The 27,816-nt window shown below is 53.2% G+C and overlaps 2 protein-coding genes across 2 annotated transcripts in view; both read right to left on the bottom strand.

The window, feature by feature from the left end:
• Positions 1-7,115, bottom strand: part of ADISSP (adipose secreted signaling protein) — a 47,942-nt gene extending 40,827 nt beyond the window's left edge. The window contains exon 1 of the mRNA XM_077301312.1: positions 7,002-7,115. The gene's annotated coding sequence lies outside the window, so the exon portion shown is untranslated. The remainder of the gene's footprint in view (positions 1-7,001) is intronic.
• A 3,262-nt stretch (positions 7,116-10,377) lies between these two features.
• On the bottom strand, positions 10,378-26,753 carry SPEF1 (sperm flagellar 1). Its single transcript, XM_077301306.1, has 7 exons — positions 26,507-26,753; positions 24,582-24,693; positions 24,098-24,254; positions 18,093-18,141; positions 17,009-17,075; positions 16,539-16,635; positions 10,378-13,009 (listed from the first exon to the last, which is right to left on the bottom strand). The coding sequence occupies exons 1-7, from the start codon at positions 26,616-26,618 to the stop codon at positions 12,902-12,904; spliced, it is 702 nt and encodes a 233-aa protein (XP_077157421.1). The 5' UTR covers positions 26,619-26,753; the 3' UTR covers positions 10,378-12,901.
• Positions 26,754-27,816: the final 1,063 nt, after the last annotated feature.

The raw sequence follows: 27,816 nt of genomic DNA, 5'->3' as shown, positions 1-27,816 counted from the left end.
CAGATTTATTCAAGGTGGGAGCTTTCGAGTGCATGCACAGAGTGCACCTTTAAGACCAACAAAGATTTATTCAAGGAGGGAGCTTTCGAGTGCATGCACAGAGTGCACCTTTAAGACCAACCAAGATTTATTCAAGGAGGGAGCTTTCGAGTGCATGCACAGAGTGCACCTTTAAGACCAACAAAGAATTATTTAAGGAGGGAGCGTTCGAGTGCATGCACAGAGTGCACCTTTAAGACCAACAAAGATTTATTCAAGGAGGGAGCTTTCGAGTGCATGCACAGAGTGCACCTTAAAGACCAAAAAAGATTTATTCAAGGTGGGAGCTTTCGAGTGCATGCACAGAGTGCACCTTAAAGACCAACCAAGATTTATTCAAGGAGGGAGCTTTCGAGTGCATGCACAGAGTGCACCTTTAAGACCAACAAAGATTTATTCAAGGTGGGAGCTTTCGAGTGCATGCACAGAGTGCACCTTAAAGACCAACAAAGATTTATTCAAGGTGGGAGCTTTCGAGTGCATGCACAGAGTGCACCTTAAAGACCAACAAAGATTTATTCAAGGAGGGAGCTTTCGAGTGCATGCACAGAGTGCACCTTTAAGACCAACCAAGATTTATTCAAGGAGGGAGCTTTCGAGTGCATGCACAGAGTGCACCTTTAAGACCAACAAAGATTTATTCAAGGTGGGAGCTTTCGAGTGCATGCACAGAGTGCACCTTAAAGACCAACAAAGATTTATTCAAGGTGGGAGCTTTCGAGTGCATGCACAGAGTGCACCTTAAAGACCAACAAAGATTTATTCAAGGAGGGAGCTTTCGAGTGCATGCACAGAGTGCACCTTTAAGACCAACCAAGATTTATTCAAGGAGGGAGCTTTCGAGTGCACGCACAGAGTGCACCTTTAAGACCAACCAAGATTTATTCAAGGAGGGAGCTTTCGAGTGCATGCACAGAGTGCACCTTTAAGACCAACACAGATTTATTCAAGGAGGGAGCTTTCGAGTGCACGCACAGAGTGCACCTTTAAGACCAACCAAGATTTATTCAAGGAGGGAGCTTTCGAGTGCATGCACAGAGTGCACCTTTAAGACCAACCAAGATTTATTCAAGGAGGGAGCTTTCGAGTGCATGCACAGAGTGCACCTTTAAGACCAACACAGATTTATTCAAGGAGGGAGCTTTCGAGTGCATGCACAGAGTGCACCTTTAAGACCAACCAAGATTTATTCAAGGAGGGAGCTTTCGAGTGCATGCACAGAGTGCACCTTTAAGACCAACCAAGATTTATTCAAGGAGGGAGCTTTCGAGTGCATGCACAGAGTGCACCTTTAAGACCAACAAAGAATTATTTAAGGAGGGAGCGTTCGAGTGCATGCACAGAGTGCACCTTTAAGACCAACAAAGATTTATTCAAGGAGGGAGCTTTCGAGTGCACGCACAGAGTGCACCTTTAAGACCAACAAAGATTTATTCAAGGAGGGAGCTTTCGAGTGCATGCACAGAGTGCACCTTTAAGACCAACCAAGATTTATTCAAGGAGGGAGCTTTCGAGTGCAGGCACAGAGTGCACCTTTAAGACCAACCAAGATTTATTCAAGGAGGGAGCTTTCGAGTGCACGCACAGAGTGCACCTTTAAGACCAACCAAGATTTATTCAAGGAGGGAGCTTTCGAGTGCATGCACAGAGTGCACCTTTAAGACCAACCAAGATTTATTCAAGGTGGGAGCTTTCGAGTGCATGCACAGAGTGCACCTTTAAGACCAACAAAGAATTATTTAAGGAGGGAGCTTTCGAGTGCATGCACAGAGTGCACCTTTAAGACCAACCAAGATTTATTCAAGGAGGGAGCTTTCGAGTGCACGCACAGAGTGCACCTTTAAGACCAACCAAGATTTATTCAAGGAGGGAGCTTTCGAGTGCATGCACAGAGTGCACCTTTAAGACCAACCAAGATTTATTCAAGGAGGGAGCTTTCGAGTGCACGCACAGAGTGCACCTTTAAGACCAACCAAGATTTATTCAAGGAGAGAGCTTTCGAGTGCATGCACAGAGTGCACCTTTAAGACCAACCAAGATTTATTCAAGGTGGGAGCTTTCGAGTGCATGCACAGAGTGCACCTTTAAGACCAACAAAGAATTATTTAAGGAGGGAGCTTTCGAGTGCATGCACAGAGTGCACCTTTAAGACCAACCAAGATTTATTCAAGGTGGGAGCTTTCGAGTGCACGCACAGAGTGGACCTTTAAGACCAACAAAGATTTATTCAAGGAGGGAGCTTTCGAGTGCATGCACAGAGTGCACCTTTAAGACCAACAAAGATTTATTCAAGGAGGGAGCTTTCGAGTGCATGCACAGAGTGCACCTTTAAGACCAACCAAGATTTATTCAAGGAGGGAGCTTTCGAGTGCATGCACAGAGTGCACCTTTAAGACCAACACAGATTTATTCAAGGAGGGAGCTTTCGAGTGCATGCACAGAGTGCACCTTTAAGACCAACCAAGATTTATTCAAGGAGGGAGCTTTCGAGTGCATGCACAGAGTGCACCTTTAAGACCAACCAAGATTTATTCAAGGTGGGAGCTTTCGAGTGCATGCACAGAGTGCACCTTTAAGACCAACAAAGAATTATTTAAGGAGGGAGCTTTCGAGTGCATGCACAGAGTGCACCTTTAAGACCAACCAAGATTTATTCAAGGTGGGAGCTTTCGAGTGCATGCACAGAGTGCACCTTTAAGACCAACAAAGATTTATTCAAGGAGGGAGCTTTCGAGTGCATGCACAGAGTGCACCTTTAAGACCAACCAAGATTTATTCAAGGAGGGAGCTTTCGAGTGCATGCACAGAGTGCACCTTTAAGACCAACACAGATTTATTCAAGGAGGGAGCTTTCGAGTGCATGCACAGAGTGCACCTTTAAGACCAACACAGATTTATTCAAGGAGGGAGCTTTCGAGTGCATGCACAGAGTGCACCTTTAAGACCAACACAGATTTATTCAAGGAGGGAGCTTTCGAGTGCATGCACAGAGTGCACCTTTAAGACCAACACAGATTTATTCAAGGAGGGAGCTTTCGAGTGCATGCACAGAGTGCACCTTTAAGACCAACACAGATTTATTCAAGGAGGGAGCTTTCGAGTGCATGCACAGAGTGCACCTTAAAGACCAACAAAGAATTATTTAAGGAGGGAGCGTTCGAGTGCATGCACAGAGTGCACCTTTAAGACCAACCAAGATTTATTCAAGGAGGGAGCTTTCGAGTGCATGCACTCGAAAGCTCCTTCCTTGAATAAATCTTTGTTGGTCTTAAAGATGCTATTGGACTCTATTAATATATTATTCAGTTCACACAGAACAGATCTCATCTTCAAAGGGAAATGCAGATCGCCTCTAACACCGTGAGGCGTGAAAGGATAAACATCCGTGGCTGCAAAGCCATCTGGCTCTGAGAAGTGGAACGCACAGTGGGGGCGGGTGGGACACTGGAGTACTGTTCACAGACGTCCCTGGGACTTGGGTCAAGCACATGTTGGAAAGACCATGGAAGGAAGTCCGGGAGGCTGCCGGACAGGTTATGAGCCTTCAAGAGTCAGCGCTCCTCCACTGAAAACCTGGTTGGTCTCCAACGTGCTCCTAGATTCACCATCCTAAAAGAACTGTGCAACTGCAGGCCAACATGGCAGCTCTCTGAAACTATGCAAAGCAGTGCCTCTGAACATGCACAAAGTGCATTTCATCCTCAAACACAGGATACTCCTAGGTCCTCAGGTCACAGCCCAACCCTCAGCTGCAGAGCTTGGCACCGTGCCACCTTGGCACACCCACATCACCCTGCAGGAGACACCCTGAACACTGCCCCTCTGTGTCCCTCCTGCCTGCTCACACCACACAACAAAGAGATGGCGAAGGGGTGCGCCAGGAGGCTGTCGAATGGCTGAGGGAAGTTGGTTCTCTGCACAACGGAGCAGCTGCACATGATGCATTTTATGTTGCCGCAGGGGCAAAACAGGGTTAGGCTCCAAGGGAAGGGAAGAGTAACATCTGTTTCCATTCCCCTCCAAAATTTCTGCTGTTGCTGTTTTCTCACACGGAATTCTTGGCCCTCCCAGGGCTCCAGACTTTGGCATTCCAATCCACACCCCTGCTGCTCAGGAGCAGGTCCACTCAAAACCAAGGGTCTCTTCTTGGGCCCAGGCTGCTACAAGCCAGAGGCGGAGGATGCTCTGCCCCTGAGCCACGGCCCCACCCTCCCTGGAGACCTCAGACTGCGGAAAGAAGTCTCAGTCAGGCTTCCTTTAACCGTCCTCTCTGGTGCTGATGGGTTGCAGTTCTCCTTCAACTACTTGGAAAATGATTGGAACAGAGACTGTTCATGGGACATTCCTCCCCCCCCAGACTATTAACATGTTGAGTGTCATTCTGTGCACTTAGCAATGGCCAGGGGGCTGTACAGTGTGGCGAGCATGGGGACACGGGATGGGGGGGAGGAAGAGAGGAGAAGGCCTGTGGAATACCAGGAGCCCCACAGCACAGCCCCCCTTCCTGTGGTGGGGCGCCCTCCCTCAAGGATGCCACGGGAGGGGTCCCAAGAGGAGCAAGAAATTCCGAGATGCCGGAGCTGCAGGCGACAGAGGTCTCTCCCTCCCTCCCCTCCCCGAGAACTGAGACATGTTTCTCACGCAAGCAAGTATTTCCAAGACCGTTTTGGAAACCGATCAAGCCTGTTTCTCCGGAGGATCTAGCAGAACCAGAACAAAATATGCATGTGCCCCAAGAGAATCAAGGGGGAGGAGGGGTTGCAGCTCAGCAGAAGGGCCTCTGCTCGGTGCATAGAAGGTCCCGGGTTAAGCCTCAGGCATCTCCACTTAGGGATCTGGAGCAGGCAGTGAGGAGACCTCCCTGGGACCCCCGAGAGCCGCAGCCAGTCTGAGCAGGTGATACGGACCTTGACGGACTGAGGGTGCGATTTCAGGACAAGCCAGTAGGATTAGTGATCCACGCAGCAGTCACCTCCAGGCTAGACTACTGTAACTTGTGCTACGCAGGGCTTCCCTTGAAACTGCTCCGGAAACTCCACCATGTTGGGCTTTTCCCATCGGTTCTTGTTTTAATGGGGTTTTATTGGGCTTTTATTGTTCTGTTTTTGTTTCTGTTTTAATTTTGTAACCCATCATAGGCTGGCTTGCCGGGAGTGGTGGGTAATAACAACAACAACAACAACAACAAGCGGTCCAAAATGCAGTGGCTTAGGCCCAGGGGAGAACTCATATACAACCAGTGCTTTCCCACTGCCTCCAGACTGAAAAACTGATTCAGATTCAAGATTTGGCTTATCCACTTACTGTCCACAGCCAGTGGCCATTGCAAGCAAAGACTGGGGTTATTAGCTTTAAAGCCCTAAACGGTCAGGGAGCATGGGGTCTTCAGGACCACCCTGTCCATCATGTTCCTCCCGCCCCAGGAGTGTTATGGTCAAGGAACCATGTCCCGCCATTCCCATCCCCTGGACATAGGAGGAATCTGAGTAAATTGGCGTAACTCACACATATATATTTGAAAATGATTTGCTATCTACAGCCCCTTTTCTCTTGGGTATCAATTTCATATTTCTGTTTTTCTCCTTAAAATAAGTACTTATCACTCCCCAAAACCACTACAGGATCGCCACAAACTGCCGGTGACCTCACAGCACTGAATACACGCATGCCATGCAAAACTGTGCCCGAAGGACCCCTGGTCCGGTTCTCTGGAGCTGCCAGCTCCGTTGGACGGCCTCCGCAGGGTGCGGGGAGGACACAGACGTGTAAGTAAATAACTGCATTACGGCTGCTTCATGCAGCCCATTCCTTATACGGCAGGAGTCTCTCTGCTGTAGCTTGCCTCATGCCTTCCACGCACAGACATTTAGCACTGCCGACCACCACCACGCACGGCCAGTCCATCACTCGACTTCTGGAGTCTTCCCTGCCCTGAACTTCCCCTGGAAACAGCTTTTAAGGATGGAAAGCAGGAGGCTCCGAGGAGGAAGAAGAGTCCAACGGCCTCCAAGAGCTGCTATTTGAGAAATCCACCCCCCCCCGGCCTTCAAGACTTTGAACAGCAGAGAGGAACTCAGAGCAGAGAAGAAAAGAGAGCAAGCTAAGGGCTGGGGGCAGCTGGGGGGGGGGGGAGAGTTGAGCCGGGAGTTGGGGGGAACCAGCCCTGCAGCACCAGAAACTGGAGCAACAATTCAGAGCCATGGGGGGGGGGGGGGGGAGCGATGGGCACGCAATCCCTTCGTTTCTCCTCTCTACCCCCTGGCATAAATCCAGCAGCTCCTGGGAGGAAAATGTTTTAGAACAATCATTAGATTTCTCCCCCGGGGAGTGCAGAGGTGGTCGGTCATTGCCTGCCTTGGCACAGCAACCCTGGCCCTCGCAGGTGGTCTCCCATCCAAGCGCAATCCAGGCCAGGGGAGGTCAGCAGAGGTGAGTGGCCGTGGGTTGCCTCTGCCCAGCGGCCCTGGCCTCATGGTCACTGTAGTCCTTGGACCTCTGGAAAGCCACCGTTTGGCCACCCCTGGGCGGTACAGCCTTGGAGGGAGCGCAAGGCAGGCTGGGGACACCTGCCTATGTGGGGGGGGGGGCAAAGCCCCCTCCACCCCATCCCGTGAACCCCCCCCAGGCCCTGCCCTGCCTCCTCTAGGAACCTGCTCCCACCAGGATGCTGAACAGACCACCTCCCCACCCCCAGGGGCAGGTGGGGAAGAGGGGCAGGTGCGGGCAGGTGTCGGGGGGGGCACCTTTTGTAGCCCCCAGGATCAAAGCAAGGCGAGCCTACGGAGGGCGGGGAGGGGGGCTAGGCATCTACCATGACTATTAACAATGGGGGTGGGAGAAGCGCAGGGGAAGCACGGGCAGGGGGGGCCTGTTCACTGGGGGGGGGGGGTCTAAGGCTCTCTTGGGGAAGCGCCCCCACTCCCCTTCCCTCCCCCGGGGCGGGCTCTCACTCGCTCACTCACGGGCTGCTGCGGGGCCGGCGGCCTCCCTCCTCCGCTCCCTCGGGCCGCTCGAACCGCCGAGCCGCGCTCTCCGGCCGCCTTTCCCGCGGCGCCTCCGCCCCCTCGCCCGGCCCCGCCCCCTCGCCCCCATTGGCCGCGGCGACAAAGAGCTAGGCGCCGCCCTCTCCGCGGGGCCTCCCATTGGCGGGGCCGGGGCCGGGGACCGACGTGCGGCGGAGGAAGGGGCGGCTCCCTCCGCGTGGGGCGTGGCCCGCCGTGGACGGCTGAGCCAATGAGGGGGCGGGGGCGGGGGCGGGGCTGCGGCCGCACGTGGAGGAGGGCTTGGGGGGCTCGCCTGGAACCCCCCCGAGGGGACCCCTCCCCCCTCCCCCCCAGGACTCTGGATTTCTTAATTGCATGCAGGCTTGCAGCGGGGGGGGGGGGGGGGCTGGGCAGGCAGTGAGGGGCAGCCTCAGCATCGTGGGAAGGGCCCTCCGGGGTCATCTAGTCCAGCCCCCACAATGCGGGACACGCGCCACCCTCCCCTTTAGCTCCCCGGGAGCAGCTGGAAGGGGCAGGAAGGCGCCCAAGTCCTCGCCCGACGGGGGAGGGGCTGCTGCAGGGGTCAGGGGGCGAGAGCACCCCATGGCTCCCCCAGCTCCCAACCCCAGAAATGGCCCAGTGGCCTACTCTGCGGGGCTGCTCTGCCAACCCCCCCCCCCCATGCAATGAAGTTAAAGTGCGCTACCACCTGCGATGAGGCTTAGCCAGCAAGGGTTTTTATGACCAGCCCCTCCCTTCCACCCCCTCCAGGCCCAGCATTGGAGCTTGGGGGGGGGCGGGGAGAGAGAGAGAGAGAGAGAGAGTGGACATGACCACATATGGTCACACCACCCAATTTTTTAAAAACAATTAAAACCATTAAAAACCCATTCATGGCCACCCACTGGGCCAAGCCCTGCTGGGGCTGGTGGGAAACCCTGGCTGAGAGAGCCTGCACTGAGGTCATCTATCCGGCCCAGAGGCTGGTGGACAGGGTAGCCCTTCTGTGCCCACCACTGCGGCCCTCTATTCCAGGTTCCCGGGTAGGAAGAAATCCCGGCCTTCACCCATCCCTTTCAGGTTTTCTGTCAGATGGGAGATTTTGAGAGCCCTAAGAAGAAGAAAGCACCGATTCTTGTGAAAGACGTGCTCCTACTCATTTGAAATGTACAGCATGAAAAGTGCTCTGTAAGACAATCTGCAGCATTAAATAATGACAAATCTTGTCTACTGTAGACATTTACAACAAATTTCCCTGGATTATGTTTATCTTTAAAAGGGAATTGTTCTGGCGACAAAGAGGATGCTGGGGTGTGCTTGCCAACAATACTGCATTAAAAGGCCAGGGCTTTAGGCGTCCTATCCAAATATTTGGGTAGCCAAGCCCATCGTGACAGATGGTTGCTGTCCAAATAATATTTGACAAAATGGGTTTTCAAATTTGACCATCGCCACCGCCTCACAGGCCAGGAATTAAGAAGTAGGATTGTCCTACTGCAATGGCCTAATTTATCAGATCTCAGAAGCTCAGAAACCCAAGGAAGTCCAGGGTTGATCTGCAGAGGCAGGAAATGCAAACCACCCTTGAGCATCTCTTGTCCTGATCTGGGGGTCCAGGCCAGCCTGACCTCCTTGGCCCACCCCCAGGCCCTCCCCCCCCCATGGCTAGCAAGGGAGTGGGAAAGGGGTGCTGGCAGCAGGGCCCCCCTCAAAAACCCTGGGCCTTGGCAGATGCCCACCAGAGTGCACGTTAAAGATGAAGAGGTGCTTTGTATTCTCCGCTTTCCCTGCCCAAAGGCGTCTCAAAACAGCTGACAACCGCCTTCCCTTCTTCTCCTCACAACAGACACTCTGAGAGGTAGCTGGGGCTGCAAGAGCTCTGAGAGAACTGCTCCACAAGAACAGCTCTGAGAGAACTGTGACTGGCCCAGTCAACCAGTAGACTTCATGTGTCTCAGAGTGGCTGACAATCACCTTGCTGTCCTCTCCCCACAACAGCCACCCTGTGAGTTAGGTGAGGCTGAGGCTCAAGGTCACGCAGCTGGCTTCATGTGGAGGAGGAGAGGGGAATCTAACCCGGTTCTCCAGATTAGCAGCTGCCACTCTTCACCGCCACACTGCACTGCCCTGTTGACGCTAGCTTTACTTCTTCTGTCTGCAGCACAGCTCCATCGTTGTGGGCGCGATCCATCTCTGGACAGCCGGAGGGCCGGCTGCAGGAGGCGTGACTCTGCCCCTCCACGCCACGGCTGGCGTGATGCTTCTCTGTCCCTGCTGCTCCCTCCATTGGTGGCCACCTCCTTCCCCCTGTGGCTCCAGCAAGGAGCACTCTGGTTTCCCACCCGAGTGATCTCATCGGGATTCCTGCTTCGCTAATGGAGGGGGGTCGATGCTGGCTGCCCTCCCGGAGGGGTCTGGTTTCCCCCACGGCCCTGGCCTTTTGCTCCTCCGCCGAGTGAAATGCTCTTGTTCTCCTCGGGGGTCTGAAAGCAGAGAAGAGACTGGAGGGCGGATTTCGCCAGAGTCCCTCTCTGGGCTCCCCAGAGCAGAGCAAAGAAAGGATTGTGAGGGAAGCAAATGCCACCCGAAGGCCCAGCAGCAAGCGTTTGGCTTTGCTCCCTTCTCCCCACCCGCAGGATTGCAAAAACGAGGACAAAGCCCATGCAGCTTCACATGCACATAATCAGGGAGCTACAGAAGAGAGCAGTGGCTCATGGAAACGCCTCCCCTGCCAGAAGGATTTTCAGATTGTCTCTTCTGGTGACCTGCTCAGCTCAATGGGAGACCTCCTGCTCCCTTGACCACACTCCCTCCCTGCTTGCCCCAGAACAGCTGTTGAACAGAAGAATTGACTGCAGACAACAGTGATGGACTCTAATCTGAAGAGCTGAATTTGACTTCCCCCCCCCCCCTCCTCCACATTCAGCCAGCTGGGTGACACTGGGCCAGTCACAGTTCTCTTAGAGCTCTTCCTGAAGAGTAGTTCTCTCAGCTATCAGCTCTCTCAGGGCTGTAGTGAGGCCAAGGTCTCCCAGCTGGCTGCATGCGGAGGAGGAGCAGGAATCAAACTCGGCTCACCAGATTGGAAGTCAGCACTCACTACACTAAGCAGAGATACAGGAATAACTTTTTAAAAAACAATCTCTCTTGAAAAAGAAAAAAAGGACAAGAATCTGGAATTTAGTAACTAGTTAAAAGGGGCGGGGCGGAGGTGTCTGACAAAGGTGGCTGACTTTGATCTTGCAAAGTCATTCTCTGAAAATCTAGTTGCTTTCCCAGGTGTTCCCAGACTCTAATCTAGCTGCAACATTCTTCATCACCTGAGGCCCCGACTTCTCAAATAAGCGAGAACAAGAAAGAGGAATGCAATCTTTACTATGAGTAACTGTTTTGCACAGCCCTTCTACAAAAAAGGAAACTAAGCAATGCCCACAACAACCCATAATTATACAACATGAGCACTGCCATGGTTGCAAAATGATTGATTAAGAACAAGAAATCATCGAGACAACTCTGGTGGGAAGGCACAGCTGTTTCAGCCAGCCTTTTTGTGCTTGTTAAAATCGCCCACCCACCCACCCCCGATCCACCCAGTGACTGTGGCACAGAGCAACAGCCCTCTCAATGTGCCAACGCGGACCTGGGGCTTAGATGCTGCCGCCAGCGGGCGCTGAAAGCCCTCACGGAGTTCCGTTGGGATGAAGGTGGACAGCCAGATGGGGGCAGCCCAGGAGTTGCCAAGGACTACTCTGGGGGTGATGAGTCACAGGTCGGTGCGGCTTCCTCCGTGATCTCATTGACTCTGGATTTGTGGCACCTTGAAAATTCCAGCTGGGCCAATTTTGCTATGGAAAACGGGCATGTGAGGCAGGTCCAGAGTTCCTTGGGTGATGTTTAAGAAGGCTTTTTCTTCTGGAAACTGGCTGGTGGGGCAGAGAACGTTTAGAGGCACCAAGGATACATGGCTTAGAGAAAGATCTGAGTGCTAAACAGCAGCCCCTGAGTACACGGTGCCGTCACGAACTGTTCCCGTGGCAAGCTTGACGTCCACATGGCTGATAGTGAAGTCCACAGGGAGGTCCACCAGCAGGTCCAATGGAGACTGAACCCTGTGGAGTCCAGGAAAAAGCCTTGTCTAAGGTAGGCGCTGGATTCGTAGGTCCATCGACCCACATGCTGGTCTTGTCATTACTGGGCTTTCTTCTGAGGCTGAGGCCTGCAAGAGGTCAGGGTCATGCCTGCAGAGGTACCCAGTTGGCCTCCAGCTCAGCGCACAGGTCTGGAGAGGTCTGACAAAGTTTGGCTCTGTTCATGCTGAGAGCTTTTGGGCCCAAAGGCATCTCCCCCACCCCCGGCCTCTCTTTGCTGCTTTTGGTATCCCTGCCAATGCTAACAGATAAGCTCCCAGGGGAAAAGGAGCTAAGGCTGCAAGTGTTTTGCTCCCTCTAGTGGTCAATTCAGTATTACGCTGCTTTATGTCCGGCATAAAAACCTGCAGGGAGATGTGCTGGACATGACATGATGCTTGAGGGACCAAAACATGCGCAGAGCAGAACCTCCTCCTCAAGCAACAGGGACGTGCAAGAAAGGAAAGTGAGAATGTGAGAAAGCCCATAATGCCTCACTCACACAGCCCACCTGTGGGCTAGCTGTGTGGGTCAGGGGGGGGTGCAGACCGACTCTCTTACTGCGTCAGCCTGCTTGCGCCAAGATGGCAGGTCGGAGGCAATCCCCACATGACACACTGAAATCAGCTCTCCGTAGGTGTCCTGGAGAACCCTGGGGGTTGTAGTCGGAGGTACTGAGGATTACATTAGAGACCGCTTGCAAAAAGAAAAGCGGGGAGGACAGAGGGAGGGCAGTCATTAACTCTGTGCTTTTGGGGGGACAACTTGACCAAATTTGTAGAGAGGCTGGTTAAGGCACAGTCACCGCTGAGAAACATTTGGAGATGGGAATTCTTGGGAACAGGTGGAGTTCCCAAGATCAGATAGGACACAAAGGCACACAGAGCAACTGGACAAGAAGTCTCTGTGGCACCAGCAACAGCGCAGGCTTCGTCTTGTGTAAATTATTGATGGGGCAAATATTCTTTTAAACCCTGCCTGCTGCAACCCCGAAGCCCGATGCAACCCAAGACGTTCAGTGCTCCGTTGATAAGGTGCATTCACACCATGCTTGTGTCTGCTAAGAGGCTGGACTGCACTTTAGGCCCGGCTTCTTGCGAGCCTGCAAGCTGCAGCCCCTGGCCGTGTGCCTCTGGCATCCATGCGCACCCATGCTATTTGCAGGGGATGCATGCACAATGGCAAGGAAGCTTGCAGCGGCTGATTGTCAACAGGCTTTCAGGGAGGGCAGCTCCCTCACAGCACCTCCCATGCTGCTACTATACTGCCCCCTCTAGAAAAATAAGGCATAGCTGGAGGACCACTTGCACACCCAAAGGGGGCATGAAGGTGTTCTGTCCTCTCTGGCACGTTCTGTTACAGCTGGCAGGATCGTGGCTGCAGGGCCCCTGGAGGCAAAATCCTGTCTAACCAGATTGGGTGGGGGTTGACTGAAGGGGCTCCAGGAGGGACCTCTGCCCCTCTCTGTTCTGCTGAGGCTGGCTCTGTGGGGCACACTGAAGGAGACCTTGCCTGGACCATGAGGCGTCTTTCAGGAGACGGGACACGACCTTCCCAGCGCCTGCCTTAGACGAGTCTCCCAAGGACCCTGCCTCCCTGGCACCTCCGGAGAGGTTATTTTCTCTCTGTTTTGGACCTGCCGGTGTCTGTTCAGACGGGCTTCCTGGAGAGGGACGGTGGCTGCTGCCCTTGGGAACGGAGGGGCGCTCTGGGGCGAGAGGAAAGCTTGGAAGCATCTGTGGGCCGACTCCTTCACTTTCGCTTCTGCTCTGTTTGCTGCAGCTTCCGAGAGAGGTTGTCGATGCGCACATTCTTCAGGTGCAAGAGGTGCTCCAGCCGGCGAATCTTCAGCTGCAGGATCTGGGACGAGGGAAGAGGGAAAGGAACTCATGCCTCAGTCGCCCCAGCAGGCCCCGCAGGAGTGGGGAGGAGGGGCAGCACGGGGGGGAGGGCGGGGGGGTCTTGCTGCCACCAAACTGCATCTGTCGGTTCCTAGGAAACCTGGATTTGTCGGCTCACGGCCGTCTCGAACTCACCAAAGTTCTGTGTGGAGGTGCGGAGAGTCGAAGCACGAGCAATGTCCAAAGCAGGGGTAGTCAAACTGCGGCCCTCCAGATGTCCATGGACTACAATTCCCAGAAGCCCCTGCCAGCGTTCGCTGGCAGGGGCTTCTGGGAATTGTAGTCCATGGACATCTGGAGGGCCGCAGTTTGACTACCCCTGGTCCAAAGGAATGCTCCCTCCCCTCCAGCTATCTGCCAAACCTCCTCCGTGTCCCTTCCCCATCAATACCGGCAGGACCTCCCTTGGGGTGGCCCCTCCACTCTGAAGCCGAATACTCCGGCATGCTTTTTGTGAAGTAAGGCTGGCTTGTAGGCCATGTTTGATCTTACTGGCAGGGCTTCCAGGAGCTTGAGGGGGGGGGATTAGATGGGCATTATGCATTTGCACTATGATTTCATAGTATTGGCTCTCTTTTACTTTTGCAGGTGTTTTGATTGGTAACTGATATAATTGACACGCTTGTTTTAATCCTTGCAACTGCTGACCGCAGGAAACTGCTTTGAGCTCTTAGCCAAAGGGAAGTGGAATAAAAACGAAACAGGCAGACTTTGAACTCTCTGCTTTGCTCTCTAGGCGGCATCTCTGTCAAGAGTTTAGGCAGAGAACGCAGGTCAAGTCTAGGGCCGCTGTTAAGACCAACAAGGTTTCATTCCGGGCACAAGCTGTGGTGTGCTTCTTCGGCTACCTGATGCAGCACTGAGGCACCTGGTTCTAACTGCCCTTTTCCTGGCCTCTGAGTGTGTTTGGTTGTTTCTACAAGTCCCTTCCACATATTTTTTTTAAGATCAAACTGGCTCAACTGTAGACCTGGGCAGAGTCTGCACTTACTGTGTTTATTCCATTGTCAATCCTGTTGAATTCAGATCGATTTGAACTCGGGTCTTCCTCTTCCCCCCCCCCTCCCCATTGAAACAGAAAAGTGTTCTGCATGTGGTTAGGGTAGTTCGAAGGGGGGGGGAGCCAATCACAGCCTCTTTCTTTCTTTTCTTGAAGGGTGGGGGAGAGGATTGGAAAACAGTAGAGGAGGGAGAAAAAAATCCAAGACCGACAGAAGTTGAGAGAAATTAGGGACTTCTCCTTTAAGGCAAGCTCGTCACATGGACACCTTTGGCCAATGAGGACATCTCTACCACAGAGGAGAGACCAGATTCAAAACAGCCTGCTTTCTCAATCCGGATTTTATAAACATTGAACATTAAAAGCACTCTAAGATATTGCACAATAAAGGTAGGGTCACTCTGGATCAATCCTTCTTGCTGCAGAAGGAAAATTTAAATCACCCAAAATCCAAACGGAAATCGCATTCTGTGTAGACGGCAGGGACTGAATCGACCTGGGATTGGAATAAAAGCTCCGTTCAATTTACACCCTGCTGAAACACAGCCAAGTGAGGTCAGAGTCTGCAGGACCTTAGACAGTTCCGCCAGGCTGTTCCGCCAGGCCTACAGTTGAGGCCTCATATCTGCCATCTGACCTTGCTGGGTTCTCTGCCTGTCCCCACCAAACTAGACTCCTTAGGGGGGCCCACCCTATGCACACCCCCAGCCCCATGACAGAGGTTGTTTGGGGCAATACCAGAGCTTAGTTTAGGTTGGACATTTTAATCTGAATTAGATTCATTTTTGTATTTCAGAACTTTATGTGATTTTAACCCTGCTGTGATCCGCCCTGAGTCTGCTGAGATAGGGTGGGGCTAAAGTTCAAATAATAAAATACATAAATAAGAAAGATCAGGATAGGGAGGGTTAGTTTTTGCCTTGTTGCGTTTGGATTTTGCCTTAAGTGTTCTGTATGCACAGGTGCATCTATAAAGCAAGATTTTTTTTTTTAATCAAGCTATGTTTATGAGAGCCAGTTTGGTGTAGTGGTTAGGAGTGTGGACTTCTAATCTGGCATGCCGGGTTCGATTCTGCACTCCCCCACATGCAACCAGCTGGGTGACCTTGGGTTCAACACAGCACTGATAAAACTGTTCTGACCGAGCAGCGATATCAGGGCTCTCTCAGCCTCACCCACCTCACAGGGTGTCTGTTGTGGGGAGAGGAATGGGAAGGAGACTGTAAGCCGCTTTGAGCCTCCTTCGGGTAGGGAAAAGCGGCATATAAGAACCAACTCTTCTTCTTCTTCTTCTTCTTCTTCTTCTTCTAAAGGGGAAATGCTCCTGGATTATTGGGAATTTGCCTTTGAGAAACGGGATCACCATTAGGCAGCTACAACTTGATATCTGCAACTCTACGTGTACACACACACCTGGGAACAGCTGTCTCCCCACGTGCCCCTCCCATTTCTGTTCTGGATGGTGACCCAAGCTCCTTGCCTAATGGCCTCTGGTGGCTGGGAGCGGCTCAGAAGTTGAACCCCTGGCATTGAGTCTGCTTACTTGGGCATGATCTGCAGAAAGCTCTCTTGGAAGGCAAAGGTGGGCAGAAGACAGCAAGAGCTGAATCTAGATGTTTCTGGGAAATGTGGCTAAGAGGTCTGTGGCAGGCAGAAGCCTCCTTGCTGATCCTTGAGTCCTGGGCTGAGCCTGCTGGGAACTGCTGCTCCTTGCCTGCCTCTTCCCCGCCCTCTCAACCTGCACCCTGGAAATGACATTTTATTACGCCAAAGGATGTTTGTGTAAACAGCCTTGTAGATGCTTGTGCCCTGGAACCGCCCACTGCCTCGGAGTAGGGCATGCAGAACAACAGCCGGACAAGGTAGGCCTGAAGCATGGACAGTTCCCTCCAGTGGACAAATGCTGAGGCTGAGGAGCACGCGTTGAATTACGCTTGGGCAAAACTGTGGCCCACCAGACTGTGATGAACACGAGAAGATGTTTCTCTGAGTTCTAATTGACCCTGGATGAAGATGCACAAAGCAGAAAAACGTACCAGGGAGTTCTGTGGGTCCTTTGTTTATATCGGCACTCTTGTGGCATGTCAGTTACAGCCGAAATTGGCATCATGATTCTGTGGAAATGTCCCATCAGGCAGGAAAAAGAGTGACTCTGGTGGAGGCTTTTCCTGCCCTGAGCGGATCCATTTGGGGGTCAATAAGCTTTTGGGTTTTGACAGCTGCTTTTGTGGGTTATCTTTGAGAGTCTGTGTGTTCAATACATGCTACGGATGCAATACACGAGAATCTCCACTTATCATTAGTTTTACACAGTATTTCTGCTTTTTTGGGTTGCATCTTCCTACTCCTACGTGCTCTGTTTAGTTGTCTTGATTGGACAAGTGAGGGCAGCAAGGCAGGGCAGAGCCCCCAGGAAGGTGTGTGTGTGGGGGGGGGAAGCAAAGCCACGATATTTCCAAAAAGACCAAAGGAAACCAGCGGCCCTTACCTGGACTGTCTCCTGGCACGCCAGCAGGGCTTGCTCACGTTCAGCTAAGTGGAGGCGCAAGGTGGCGTCTGCTTGCCCAGGCTGTCCTCTGGTCCCCCTGGAGGGAGGAACATCCTGACAGTCAGTTTGGCCCAAAGGGATGCCCTTCCCCCCCCATGTGCCCCACTGAGCAACTGCCCTCCCCAGGGAGTGCATGCACAACCAGCCACCTGCGTCCCCTGGACAAAGAGCCCGCATCCAAGAGCGCTGGGGGAGCTCACGAGGAGGTCATGAAGGTGATGCCTGCCTTTCCTATTGCTTGTTCCCGGCTTCTCACGCTCAGAGGAAGACTTACTTCTGTACATGGCTCCTAACCCAGAGTTGGCAGCCGTACAGACATAAGATCACATTGGCAGCCCTGGCAGAAAGACATGTTCCTCTGGCTTGCTGAATCCACAACATGCAGAGATACCCGTAAATAGGAAGCTCACTTTTCAGAGGCGGGGGATTCTTGGTTGTAGGGCCCCGTGGAGTCTGCTTTGGGCCCAGAAGAATAACCTGCAAGAGACGAGAGACACAGCGGAGTGGGACGTGGATTCTGCCCCCACAGCAAAGGCCACCCCTGCCGGCAGCTGAGCATGGTCCCTGGCCTCCCTTCCCTGCCAAAGAAAGTGTTCCAGAAGGCCTTGCGGTGGGACTGGGGGCCGGATAGTCAAGTCCCCCCCTAGCAACGAAAGGGCAAGAATTGCATTTGCATCCAGGCATTCAACCGGCATGTTCTGCAGTGCCAATTTCCCCATCACGATCTGATCGGGCCCATCACGGCTGCACAGCGACCCTTTTGTCCGGGTGCAACTCTGCAGTTTGCCCAGGAAGAATTTTTGCCTCTGGCAGATGTTGCCTGGCAGTGAGCAGGGGCAGGTGGAGGCCATGGAAGAAAAGCAGCCATACGGTTCCCAACGCCAGGTTAGGTAGGTTGTTCTTATTGCAGTTGTGGCGACAGAGCCTCTTGTGGCGCAGAGTGGTAAGGCAGCCGCCTGAAAGCTTTGCTCATGAGGCTGGGAGTTCGATCCCAGCAGACAGCTCAAGGTTGACTCAGCCTTCCATCCTTCCGAGGTCGGTAAAATGAGTACCCAGCTGCTTGCTGGGGGGTAAACGGTAATGACTGGGGAAGGCACTGGCAAACCACCCCGTATTGAGTCTGCCATGAAAACGCTGGAGGGCGTCACCCCAAGGGTCAGACATGACCCGGTGCTTGCACAGGGGATACCTTTACCTTTACCTTTACCCTTCGAACGGGACAGTCTTTGTTTGTATATCAGTCATCTGAGCAGGCAATAGAGCTGGGATGGGCTGGGGGTCTGATTTGGGATAAGGTGGCCTCGTGTGCCCAGGTGAGGCCAGGGTTTGGGGAGGGGAGGGACCTCCGCAGGGCATGTGGCCATCGTCCAGCACCTCTGGAGCTGCCAGGGAACAGATTCCTGCCATCTGGCAATCAATTGGGAGATCCAGCCCCCCCCCCCTGGAGGTTGTCAAGGCCAGGCAACAAGGGGGCTCCATTTTCATTCCTCCTACCTGTGTCCAGATAGTTGCTCTCTTCCAGCGTCGAGCGCATCCCGAGCTCCTGCAACAAGAACCAGAGAGAGAGAGATGAACGTTTCCGTGTCCGGCACTCACAGCTGCATCCCTCCTGGAGCATTCCTCCAAGCGTCCCTCTCCCCTTAACCCTGCTGCTCCGGGGAGGTCGCTCTCCCTCTGAACTTGCCACCTGCGTGCATGCGGAGAGCCCCGGAGGAGAGGTCAGGCAGCAGGGAGACAGAGCACCCCGGAAGCAGATCTGGAAGCAGCTGAAGAACAGCAATGCAAAGCAATATAGGGAGGCAGCCGTGGGGACAGGCAGGTTGGAGGGGGGACCAGTTCCAGGGTTGGGGGGCAGGCAGGGCACCTCCCCCCCCACCCCTAGCCTCTGGCTCATACCCTCCTTCTTTCTCACCCCCCCTCGTGCCTCCCACCCACCCAGAGTCCTGCTAGGAGGGGATGCGTTAGGACGTGGTGTGACCAGCTGGGCTCCTGAAGGCCTCTCAGGTGCTTGTTGCTGGAAACCAGAAGCTGGGCCTTAAGATCCTGGGCTGACACAGGAGGGCTCTTTATTAATTCTCCTGCATCCCACACATACAGAGAAAAGAAACCCTCCATCTACAACCTGTTTGGCCTGTTTACTTGGAGATGAGCCCCACTGCAGTGTGCAGGCCGCCCATGGCATTGATTTATATCTGGTCAGGCCCCGTCTGTATTTATAGCCTTGTTTGCATGGCTTGCATTGTTCTCTCCTTCCACGAGGCAAGTCCAACGGCGTCCTTCACTGGCTGGCTTCCGCTGCCTGAAGTCTCAGCCAGAAAGGCAGATTACAGAGAAAGCCAGTCAAATAAAACCAAACATTCAACCGCTGCCTTCCCCCTGCCTTTCCTCAAGGAGACCGGGGAGATGTACAACAACCCTGGGAAGTGGGCCAGACTGAGAGTGTGACTGGGCCAAGGTCACCCAGGGAGCTTTATGGTAGAATGGCAGGATTCGAATCCAGGCCTCCTATTTCTTAATACAACACTATAATGGCAACTACACCCTGTTACACAGATCACATGCGCACCCTCATGGCTCAGGAGAGAAAACATCCCTTAGTGTCATAGAATCATAGAACAATAGAATCATGGAGTTGGAAGGGACCTCCTGGGTCATCTAGTCCAACCCCCTGCACTGTGCAGGACACTCACCACCTTCTCGCTCATCCCCTGTCACCTGCCACCCCCTTGAACCTTCCCAGAATCAGTGTTGGGCAGTGATTTTTTGTGGGTGGGGTCCCAGAAAGAGTATGAGTGCAGGCGAAACTCAGGAGTTTCCAAAACTCCAGATGGTACAACTGTCCTGTGGGGTTCTTTCCCCCGGGCTCCTCCCTCCACCTTGTATCCTGGACTTCAGCACCAAGGAAAGCGCCCAGCCCCCACCAGGTCCCAGCTGGTCAACATTCAACTGGTAGGGCTGGCAGAAGCCCCCCCACTCTTAAGAGACAAGGGCTCCATCCCCAAAGGGCAGGGGGGGGACTCCCAAAGAAGACCCATCTCCTGTAATGATACAACTTGGGCGCACCAAATAAAGTCAGTCAACAGAGTCAAGAGAGGCAAAAGGAAGCATTTCTCTGCTCCGTAAGTCAATGGTGCAATTTGCTGCCAGTGGACATAGGGATGGCCACAGATTCATTTAGGGAAGGTCTCTCTGCCGCTACCAATAAAGAAGACTGAGGAAATCTGGGCCCTCCTGGACCTTGCATAATTCTGCAGGGCCTGTAAAGCTGAGTTGTTGTTCCACCAGGTCTGTGGATGAGAGATGCCGGCCACCCCGCAAGGAACACCCACCGATGGAGACCCCTCCAAACCCTGAGTGGCCCCCGGACATTCTGTTCCAGGCTGGATGGTTTTAATGTATGATTTTATACTGCGCGAAGCTGATAGGTATAGAAATTAAATATTTAACTCCCCCAGGAACACATGAAACTTCTTCCTACTGAATCAGCCCCTTGGCTTATCATGGGCAGTCTACTCAGCCCAGATTTCCTCACGCAGAGAATTCCACCAAGCGGGGGGCCAAAGCCAAAAAGACCCTGGCCCTGGTCAAGGCTGTTTTTATTATCTCCCTGGGGCCAGGGGCCCTGAGCAGATTTGGACTGCCCGAATACTCTTTCTTGGGGAAGGGAAATAAGGGGGGAGCCTGGCACTTGTTGGCCTTTTAGCAGCAGTCAGGGAAGGGAGCGGCCTAAGGCGAAAGGACATTACGAGAAGACAAGACTTGTTGGAAGAGACCATCATGCTTGCAAACGTTGACGGCAGCAGGAAAAGAGGAAGGCCCGACAGGAGATGGGTGGGCGGCATAAGTCGGAAGAGACCTGGCAGCCCGTAACACACCCAGGGAGAGATGGGACTGTGTGGCCATGTCTCCCTGGAGCAACGCTTGGGTGGAAACGCCCCTAAATGTAATGTTATTCTTTCATTTCAGCTGCTCTGGTGATCTTTCCTCACTGAGAAGACAGGCAGAAATCAAATCAACCACTAAAACAAGGTACCTGCTCTACTTGACCGGCACAGAAGCCGGATTCTGCAGCTCTTGCTTGCCGTGCTCTGTGTGCTCAAAGGGTACCCTCAAACTGGAGGGGGGAGATTGTGAATTTTTGAAATGGGGGACCACCCTGTAAGGGAAGGGGTCTCCCCCAAAGTCTGTGGCATCTGGCAGTGCTCATTCTGGCCCGGCCTGGCCTTGTGGCTTGGTTCAGAGACAGAAAGAGGGAGAAAGCGGGCTTTCCAAGCTGTAGGGGGTGGGGGTGGGGGGGTGGGGAGACCAGCAGGTGAGAAAGGCAGAGACCTCAGGCGGTGGAGATGAAAAGGTGCAGAGGCTGCAGGAGCCCGCTGGGGTGGGTGGACGGCCCTGGAAAGAAGCAAAGAGCATGAAACAGAAATCCTGCAAGCTTGACCTGACCCGTGGTGATTTCCCCAAAAGGTGTTGTGTGGTTGGGGGAGGGGTTCTGCAAGCCCCGCCCCACCCCCACCCCCACCCTGCCTCTTCCGTGGTTCACATCTATGGCCGCCACTCATCAAGGAGGAAACCCAGGGAGGCCAATTTCAGCTTATAAGAGGAAACTCACATGGCGGAAGGTTCTTGCAACCCGAAAGGACTCCCCCGCATGCTGCTAACTAGATGCTAAGGCCAGGGCTGAAAGGCTATTTTTCTATGCAGAAGGGTCTAATCTGTCTGTCCTGTGAGCCTTTCGTCCTCCTGCAAAGTGACGTGGTGCAGCCTGGGCAGGCGGTTGACCATCACAGTGGCCCTTAGACAAAGACTTCCCTCTTAGACCTTGTAAGAAGGCCGCTTGGGGCCAACACAGGTTCTCCTTTGTGTTGCACAAAGGATAAATAGTGTTATTTAATTAATACGCCCTGACCTGGGTAGGCCAGGCAAGCAGGGCCAGCCCTGCCTAGCGCTTGGATGGGAGACCTCCAAGGAACAGCGGGGTCAGGGCATGGGGACGGGCAGTGGGAAACCGCCCCCAAACATCTCTTGCCTGCCTGCCGGTCTACCACAGGGGTAGCCAAACTGCGGCCCTCCAGATGTCCATGGACTACAATTCCCATGAGCCCCTGCCAGCATTCGCGAATGCTGGCAGGGGCTCATGGGAATTGTAGTCCATGGACATCTGGAGGGGCGCAGTTCAGCCGCCTGCTAGGATAAATAAACTGTTCCCAAGATCTGAAAAGCAGCTCAAGGGTGCCCTCTGCTGTCCACCAGGAAGGTTGCCCACGAGACATTTTCATGCTTGGCCTGATGGGATCCGAAACTGCCTGCTTTTTACCCCATATGTGCTTCACTTATTTATTTAGATGTTGTGTTTTTTTAATGCCAGCTCTGTACAAACCTGCCGGAGGCGGCCCGGGTCCTGTGAGGGACCGTCTAACTCCTTATGCCCCACTCAGGTCATTGCGTTTGGCAACAGCGAATAGACTGGAGGTCCCTGGGCCATGCGAAGTCCACCTGGCCTCCACCTGGTGGAATGAGCTCCCAGAAAAGCTGAGGGCCCTGCAGGAGCCGCCAGAGATCTGCAGGGCCTGTAAGATGGAGCTCTTCCGCCAGGCCTTCGGTGGGTATGTTGGGGGCGGTGTGAGGGCTTTAAAAATCTTTTATTGTTTATAAGTTCTTATATGTTGTAATCCACCGTGGGCCAGCTGTGCTGGGAATAGCGGGATATAAATGTGGACAATAAATCTAAATCTAAATAATAAAACAAAATAAGCAAGCATTCAGTGACCCAGGTCTCTGATGGGCAACTTGGATGTGGTGGGGGAAATCTTTTGAAAAGTCAAAGAACAGCATCGCTCGGTTGCTCTGAAGGCTGGAGATGTGGCTTGGAAGTGTGTGTGTGTGTGTGTGTGTGTGTGTGTGTGTGTGTGTGTGTGTGTGAGAGAGAGAGAGAGAGAGAGAGAGAGAGAGAGAGAGAGAGAGAGAGAGAGAGAGAGAGAGAGAGATTTCACCCATCTGAAATCTGCTCCACAGTACAAAAGCCCATGTCTTGTCCTTATCCACCAAAAGATCTACTTTGCCGCTTCAGAAGCCTGGTTTTATCTATCAGTTTACTGTCCTGCTTTTTTTCACTAAAAAAAGGACTCAGAACAGTTTACAAAAGAAAGATCATGAGATAAGAACATAGACATTAATTTAGGATTACTAGATGTCCTCTTTTAAGACAATGAGTCCTCTCTTTTTGGGATGTCCGTCCTTTCTTATTTAACCAAAATAAATCCATTTAAGTTGCTATTATTACCGTTTTATTTATTGTATATGGCAGAGTTACACACAAGAAGCAGATATATAATAATATAAGAGAGCCGGCATCCAGCAGCTGCACTGCTTGCCTGTTGTATTCTGGATCAAGCTCAAGGTCTTTGACCTTCAAGGCTATTTGCGGTCGGGGTCCAGCGGGGTCCACCTGAGGGACTGTCTCACTCCCTGTGCCCTCGCTCTGTGACTCTGAGTAGGTTAGTGATCCCCAGATCCTCAACCAAGGCCAGGGCCTTTTCGGTCCTGGCCCCGACCTGGTGGAAGGAGCTCCCGGGAGACCTGAGGGCCCTGACAAGCTACCCCAGTTCCGCAGGGCCTGCAAGACGGAGCTCTCCGCCAAGCGTTGGGTTGAGGCCAGGATAGGGAAGATCTTCTCCAGTCAGCCATCCACCTAACGAGTTACTCGAACACCTGCCCTCAGATTAGGGATCGGGAGGGGGGTCTGTGGAGCCGGGCTGGGATTTTAAAAGGGGATTAGTTTGAGATGAAATGGAGTTGCTTTAGCATTTTACTATGTCTTACGTGCCTGGGGAGCTCTCGTGCTTTCCGCTATTCTATTGCCAACCCCAGCAAAATCCCTAAGGACAGTTCGCCTGCAGAGGCCTTGGTGAGATAAGAGGGAGAGACCGTGAAGAAATGTGCGGGCTCTCCTATTCCCACTACCCTTCCCCGGTTCAGTGGCTTCCTGCTGATCCCAGCTGCCCAGAAATGGGCTGTCTCAGCCTTCTGGGCCCTTCCAGTGGGGAGTCGTGTTGGTCTGAAGGTGCAGAACGCAGAGTCCAGGGGCGACTTCAAGAGCAACCAAGTTTCATTCAAGGGATGAGCTTTTTGTGTGCACCTTGGACAAAACTTTCTTGGTCTTAAAGGTGCCCCTGGACTCTAAACTTCTAGGGCACGTTTTGAGGCTTCCAAGGCCCGTGCGAGAAATCACTTCCCGATGCAACCCAGCTTTCCCTTTCGACCCACAGCCCAACAAGTTTTTCTGCCCTATTGTGGACAAGATGTATGCTCCCACCCCCATCCCCCGTGTCTCACCTTCAGGGTCTGGGCCTGTAAAACAGGGATAATTGTGTTCAGTTATATGTGATGCTTGGCCAGGCCCCAGGACAGATGATTCAGGCAAGCCGAGGAGAAGGAGAAGGCGTTCGCTGTCAAAAGCCAAGGTGGGGCTCGGCCCCAGCTCTCTCCTGACTTCCACTCACCTGGTAAGAGCTGGAGGACACTTTGGCTTGTTTCTGCTTCTCCTCGATCTTCTGCCGCAGCGGGATCAGGACCAGCTCCACCACGCCAGGAGAGCACTGAGCGATCTTCCGGATCACGTCTTCCGGGATGGAGAAGTTCAGCTTGGTCAGTACTTTCCTACAAAAGGAAATGTAGGAATATGGACTCCGCCCCCGAGGCAAACGGTGCTGTCTGAAGGCCAGAGACCTCCCAGAATTAGACGTGGCCTCCAGAGGACAGAAATGAGCTTCCTCGGGAGGAAATGGCTGCTTGGGGGGTTAGGGGTGGGGGGAGGAGGTAATTAGGCTCCCCTGAAGTCCTGCTCTTCCCCAAGCCCCCAACCGTGGGCCTGCCCAGATCCTAGTTGGACTCTTCAAGCACGACACCAGGCTGGCTTTCTGGGAAACTGACAGCCACGAAATCTGCAGATGGGCTCAGGTTCAGACTCCCCTGCAGGATACTGACCTGTTCAGGTGCCCCCAGTTGGACAGTTTCTGCTGGGTCGAGTTAGCCGGGACGTAATTGTGCATTTCCACCATTTTGGGGAAGTAGAACTTCACCACTTCAGCAGCCAAGACTGGATGGGAAACAAAAGAAGAAGGAAGAGAGGGGCTGCTGACCACGCCCAGCCCGAGGCTCCTCCCTCCATTCACACAGGTGTTGCCCATCACCTCCGGAGTCTACTCAGAGGACAAGCAGAAACTTCAGATTCCCTTGACATGGAAGTCCCAGCCCTGCTGCTTCTTGTTCATCCACAGTTTACTTCACTTATGCACTGACTTTCTCCCAGCGGGCTTATATCGTTCTCCCCTCCATTCTGTCTGTACAACAACCCTGTGAGGTAGGTTAGGTTAGACTGGCCCACTGTGCTTCTGTGGCACAATGGGGATTTGAACCAGTTCAAGGTTTCCTGAACCGCTTTTGAGCCTGTAGGCTCCTTTGGAATTCTGTCACAAAATGGCTGCTGTAGGAGGCAGAGCCATTCACAAAATGGCTGCCCCAGGAGGTGGAGCCATCTGCAAAATGGTCCAAGCTATCTTCCTTGTTGCGTTCATTTTCTGTTTGTTGAGAGGTTTCTATGTAGAGGAGCGTTCAGAAATAGAACCCGGTTAAAAGTCATAATTAGATCACCACTTTGGGGTCAGAAGGCGAATTTCCCCCAGACCAGACTGACTAGGGATTCTAGGTTTCTTTATTTTTACGGGGGGACATGGAATTGGGGTCCCTGTGGATGGGCAGGTAGTTGTGAGTGCCTGCATTCTGCAGGGGGTTGGACTAGATGACCCTGGAGGTCCCTTCCGACTCTAGGATTCTGTTCTAACCTTGCCTTCTGCATTTCTTTCCACAAGCTCATTCTCCTGCCTGGGTAAACAGGACTGGTGTTTTGACTCGGGGTACGGAGGCACAGGGAGCATAGGCCCCACCTTCCTGGAGGAGCCCCAAGGGCGACACAGGCAGGGTGAGGGAACCTTCTGAGGCAGCCTATTCCATCTGCAAACACTCAAAAGCTCCCGCCTTGAATAAATCTTTGCTGGTCTTAAAGGTGCCCCTGCTGGACTCTGGTTTTATTGTGCTGCTTCAGACCAGCACGGCACCCACTTGAACCTACAGTCAGGTGATTGTTAGCCGTTCTCCATTCATTCTCTACCTGCAGCCAGCTGAGTGATCTTGGGCCAGTCACAGTTCTCTCAGAGCTTCCTCAGCCAAACCTACCACACAGAGTGTCTATTGTGGGGAGAGGAGGGGAAGGCGAATGGAAGCGGCTTTGAGACTCCTAAGGGGTCAAAAGCAAGATGCAAAACCCCAGTTCTTTTTCTTCAGCCCAACCTACCTCACAGGGTTGTTATGAGGAGAAAAGGAGAGGCGAATGTGGGATCCTCCTTGGGGAGAAAGGAGGAGTCCACATGAGGATACATGTGGGGCAGGAGGGGCGGCATAGAAGAAAAAAAATTAATAACATAACATAAATAACAAAGTATAAATGTGCACAGCAGCCCTTCAAGGAGTTTCTGATCTAAATGCCAAACAAGGGGAGGAAGTGAGGTTGCCACCTGCAGGTGAGGAAATTCCTGGAGATGTTGTGTTTGGAGCCTGGGGTGGGAGGTTGTCATATATTTGTGTGTGTGTGTGTGTGTGTGTGTGTGTGTGTGTGTGAACTTTGTAGACTCCTCCTTCCAAAAGAGCCCGTTCCTCCTGGGAAAGTGATCTTATAGTCAGATCAGTGGTCATTCCAGGAGACCTCCAGCCACCACCTGCAAGTTGGCAACCACAGGAGGAAGACGAAACCCAGCCATGCAAAGGTGCCAGACAGCTGCACACATCCCACCTTCCCATTCTCCCCCAAAGAAGACTGCCCACCCCCAGGTCCCCCCCAGCCTCTGCCCCCAAACCTCCATCGCTGAAGTCCCGGGCAATGTTCCTCTTGGGGCGGGACAGGGGGATGGCATCCACCCAGCTGTACAGATCCTGCAGGGTCTCCTCGTCCAGCTCCCCGTGGGCCATGGCTGATGGGCACGGCGGGGGCCCTGCCCTCTAGGTGCCCCCCCTGAGCTGGCAGCAGCTCTCCTCTCTCTCCCTGCTAGCTAACAGGGCTGGGGGCAGCCATATTGTTTGCATTCGTTGCCATGGTGACAGCAGCCCCCCCACAGGTGTGGCAGAGCCCAGAGCATCCTGGGAAGGGTAGTTCTGTTGAGCCCCGGCAACGGCCTTGACAACAGTGGGGTTGCTAAGCGACGTGTGCATCTTAGCAGCACTTGGCAACGCAGGCATAGAGAAGAGAGCTTCTCCAAGAGAGGGAGGGGAAGGGGGAACAGAGGTGGGAGGGGGGCTTGTTGTGGCTGCCACCTCCAGCTTGGGAAATTCTGGGGGGTTCGGGGAGGTGAAGGGCCTCAGCAGCGTAAATGTAGGGATGCCGGTCCTCAGGTGGGAGGTGCTTGGGGTTTGATCTTCTGCATGCAAAGCTCTACCACTGAGCGACAACCCCTCCCCGTTTACCGGATATGCCAGAGACGATATGATTTTTTTGCATGCAAAGCATAAGCTCTGCCACTAAACCACAACCCCCCCCCCCCCCCATTAACCGGATGTGCCGGGGATGAACTGTGTGACTTTTTGCATGCGAAGCTTATGCTCTTCCCCGAACACATCCTCTTCCCCCTCACCTGCTGATTGAGGAGTGCTGAAAGGCACAAGATCAGACGGCAGTCAGACGTTGTTATGATTTGCCTTTTAGCCTGGCTTTCCTCCCAGAAATGCAAGATGCTCCCACGGTTGCCGCTTTCCTTCTTTCTAAAATTCCACACAACCCTGTCTGTTCCTGGAAAGGCTCCAGTGCCTTTCCCTGCTGCGGCTGGGAGGAAATCTAACAACAGCAACAACAATACATTTCAAAATCTGCCCTGCCCTGAGTAATGCACCATATAAACAGGTCTTTCTCTGAATGGCTTCAGGTTTCCCAGGGCTCTGGAAGGAAAGAAGGAAAGCCACTAAGGCAATGTTTTTTCTCCAGGCATTCAGAACTCTGCACGCGTTGCCTGTCCTTCAGGGGAGGGGGTGACTGCCTGCCTCCCCTTAGCCCTGAGTCTTATTCCTCCCTCCCCGTTTGCCACCTTCTTTCCACACTCAGCTAGCCTTCTCCATCTTGGCACCACGGTGAATTCCTGCATCTCTATCCATCCTACTTGGTGAGACTAGATTAGGA

Source organism: Paroedura picta, chromosome 10 (assembly GCF_049243985.1).
Source record: "Paroedura picta isolate Pp20150507F chromosome 10, Ppicta_v3.0, whole genome shotgun sequence".
Classification (NCBI taxonomy): domain Eukaryota; kingdom Metazoa; phylum Chordata; class Lepidosauria; order Squamata; family Gekkonidae; genus Paroedura; species Paroedura picta.
Note: the sequence above shows the minus strand (reverse complement) of the source record. Positions and strands in the feature narration are given on the sequence as shown.

What these genes read in the sequence shown, in the direction of transcription:
- SPEF1 (XM_077301306.1), bottom strand. Translation starts at nt 26,618, where the DNA reads ATGGCCCACGGGGAGCTGGACGAGGAGACCCTGCAGGATCTGTACAGC. An exon ending in TGTCCTCCAGCTCTTACCAG is followed by an intron (nt 18,142 to 24,097) that starts GTGAGTGGAAGT and finishes TTCTTGTTGCAG; the next exon opens with GAGCTCGGGATGCGCTCGAC. An exon ending in GAATCCCCCGCCTCTGAAAA is followed by an intron (nt 16,636 to 17,008) that starts GTGAGCTTCCTA and finishes TCCTCCCTCCAG; the next exon opens with GGGGACCAGAGGACAGCCTG.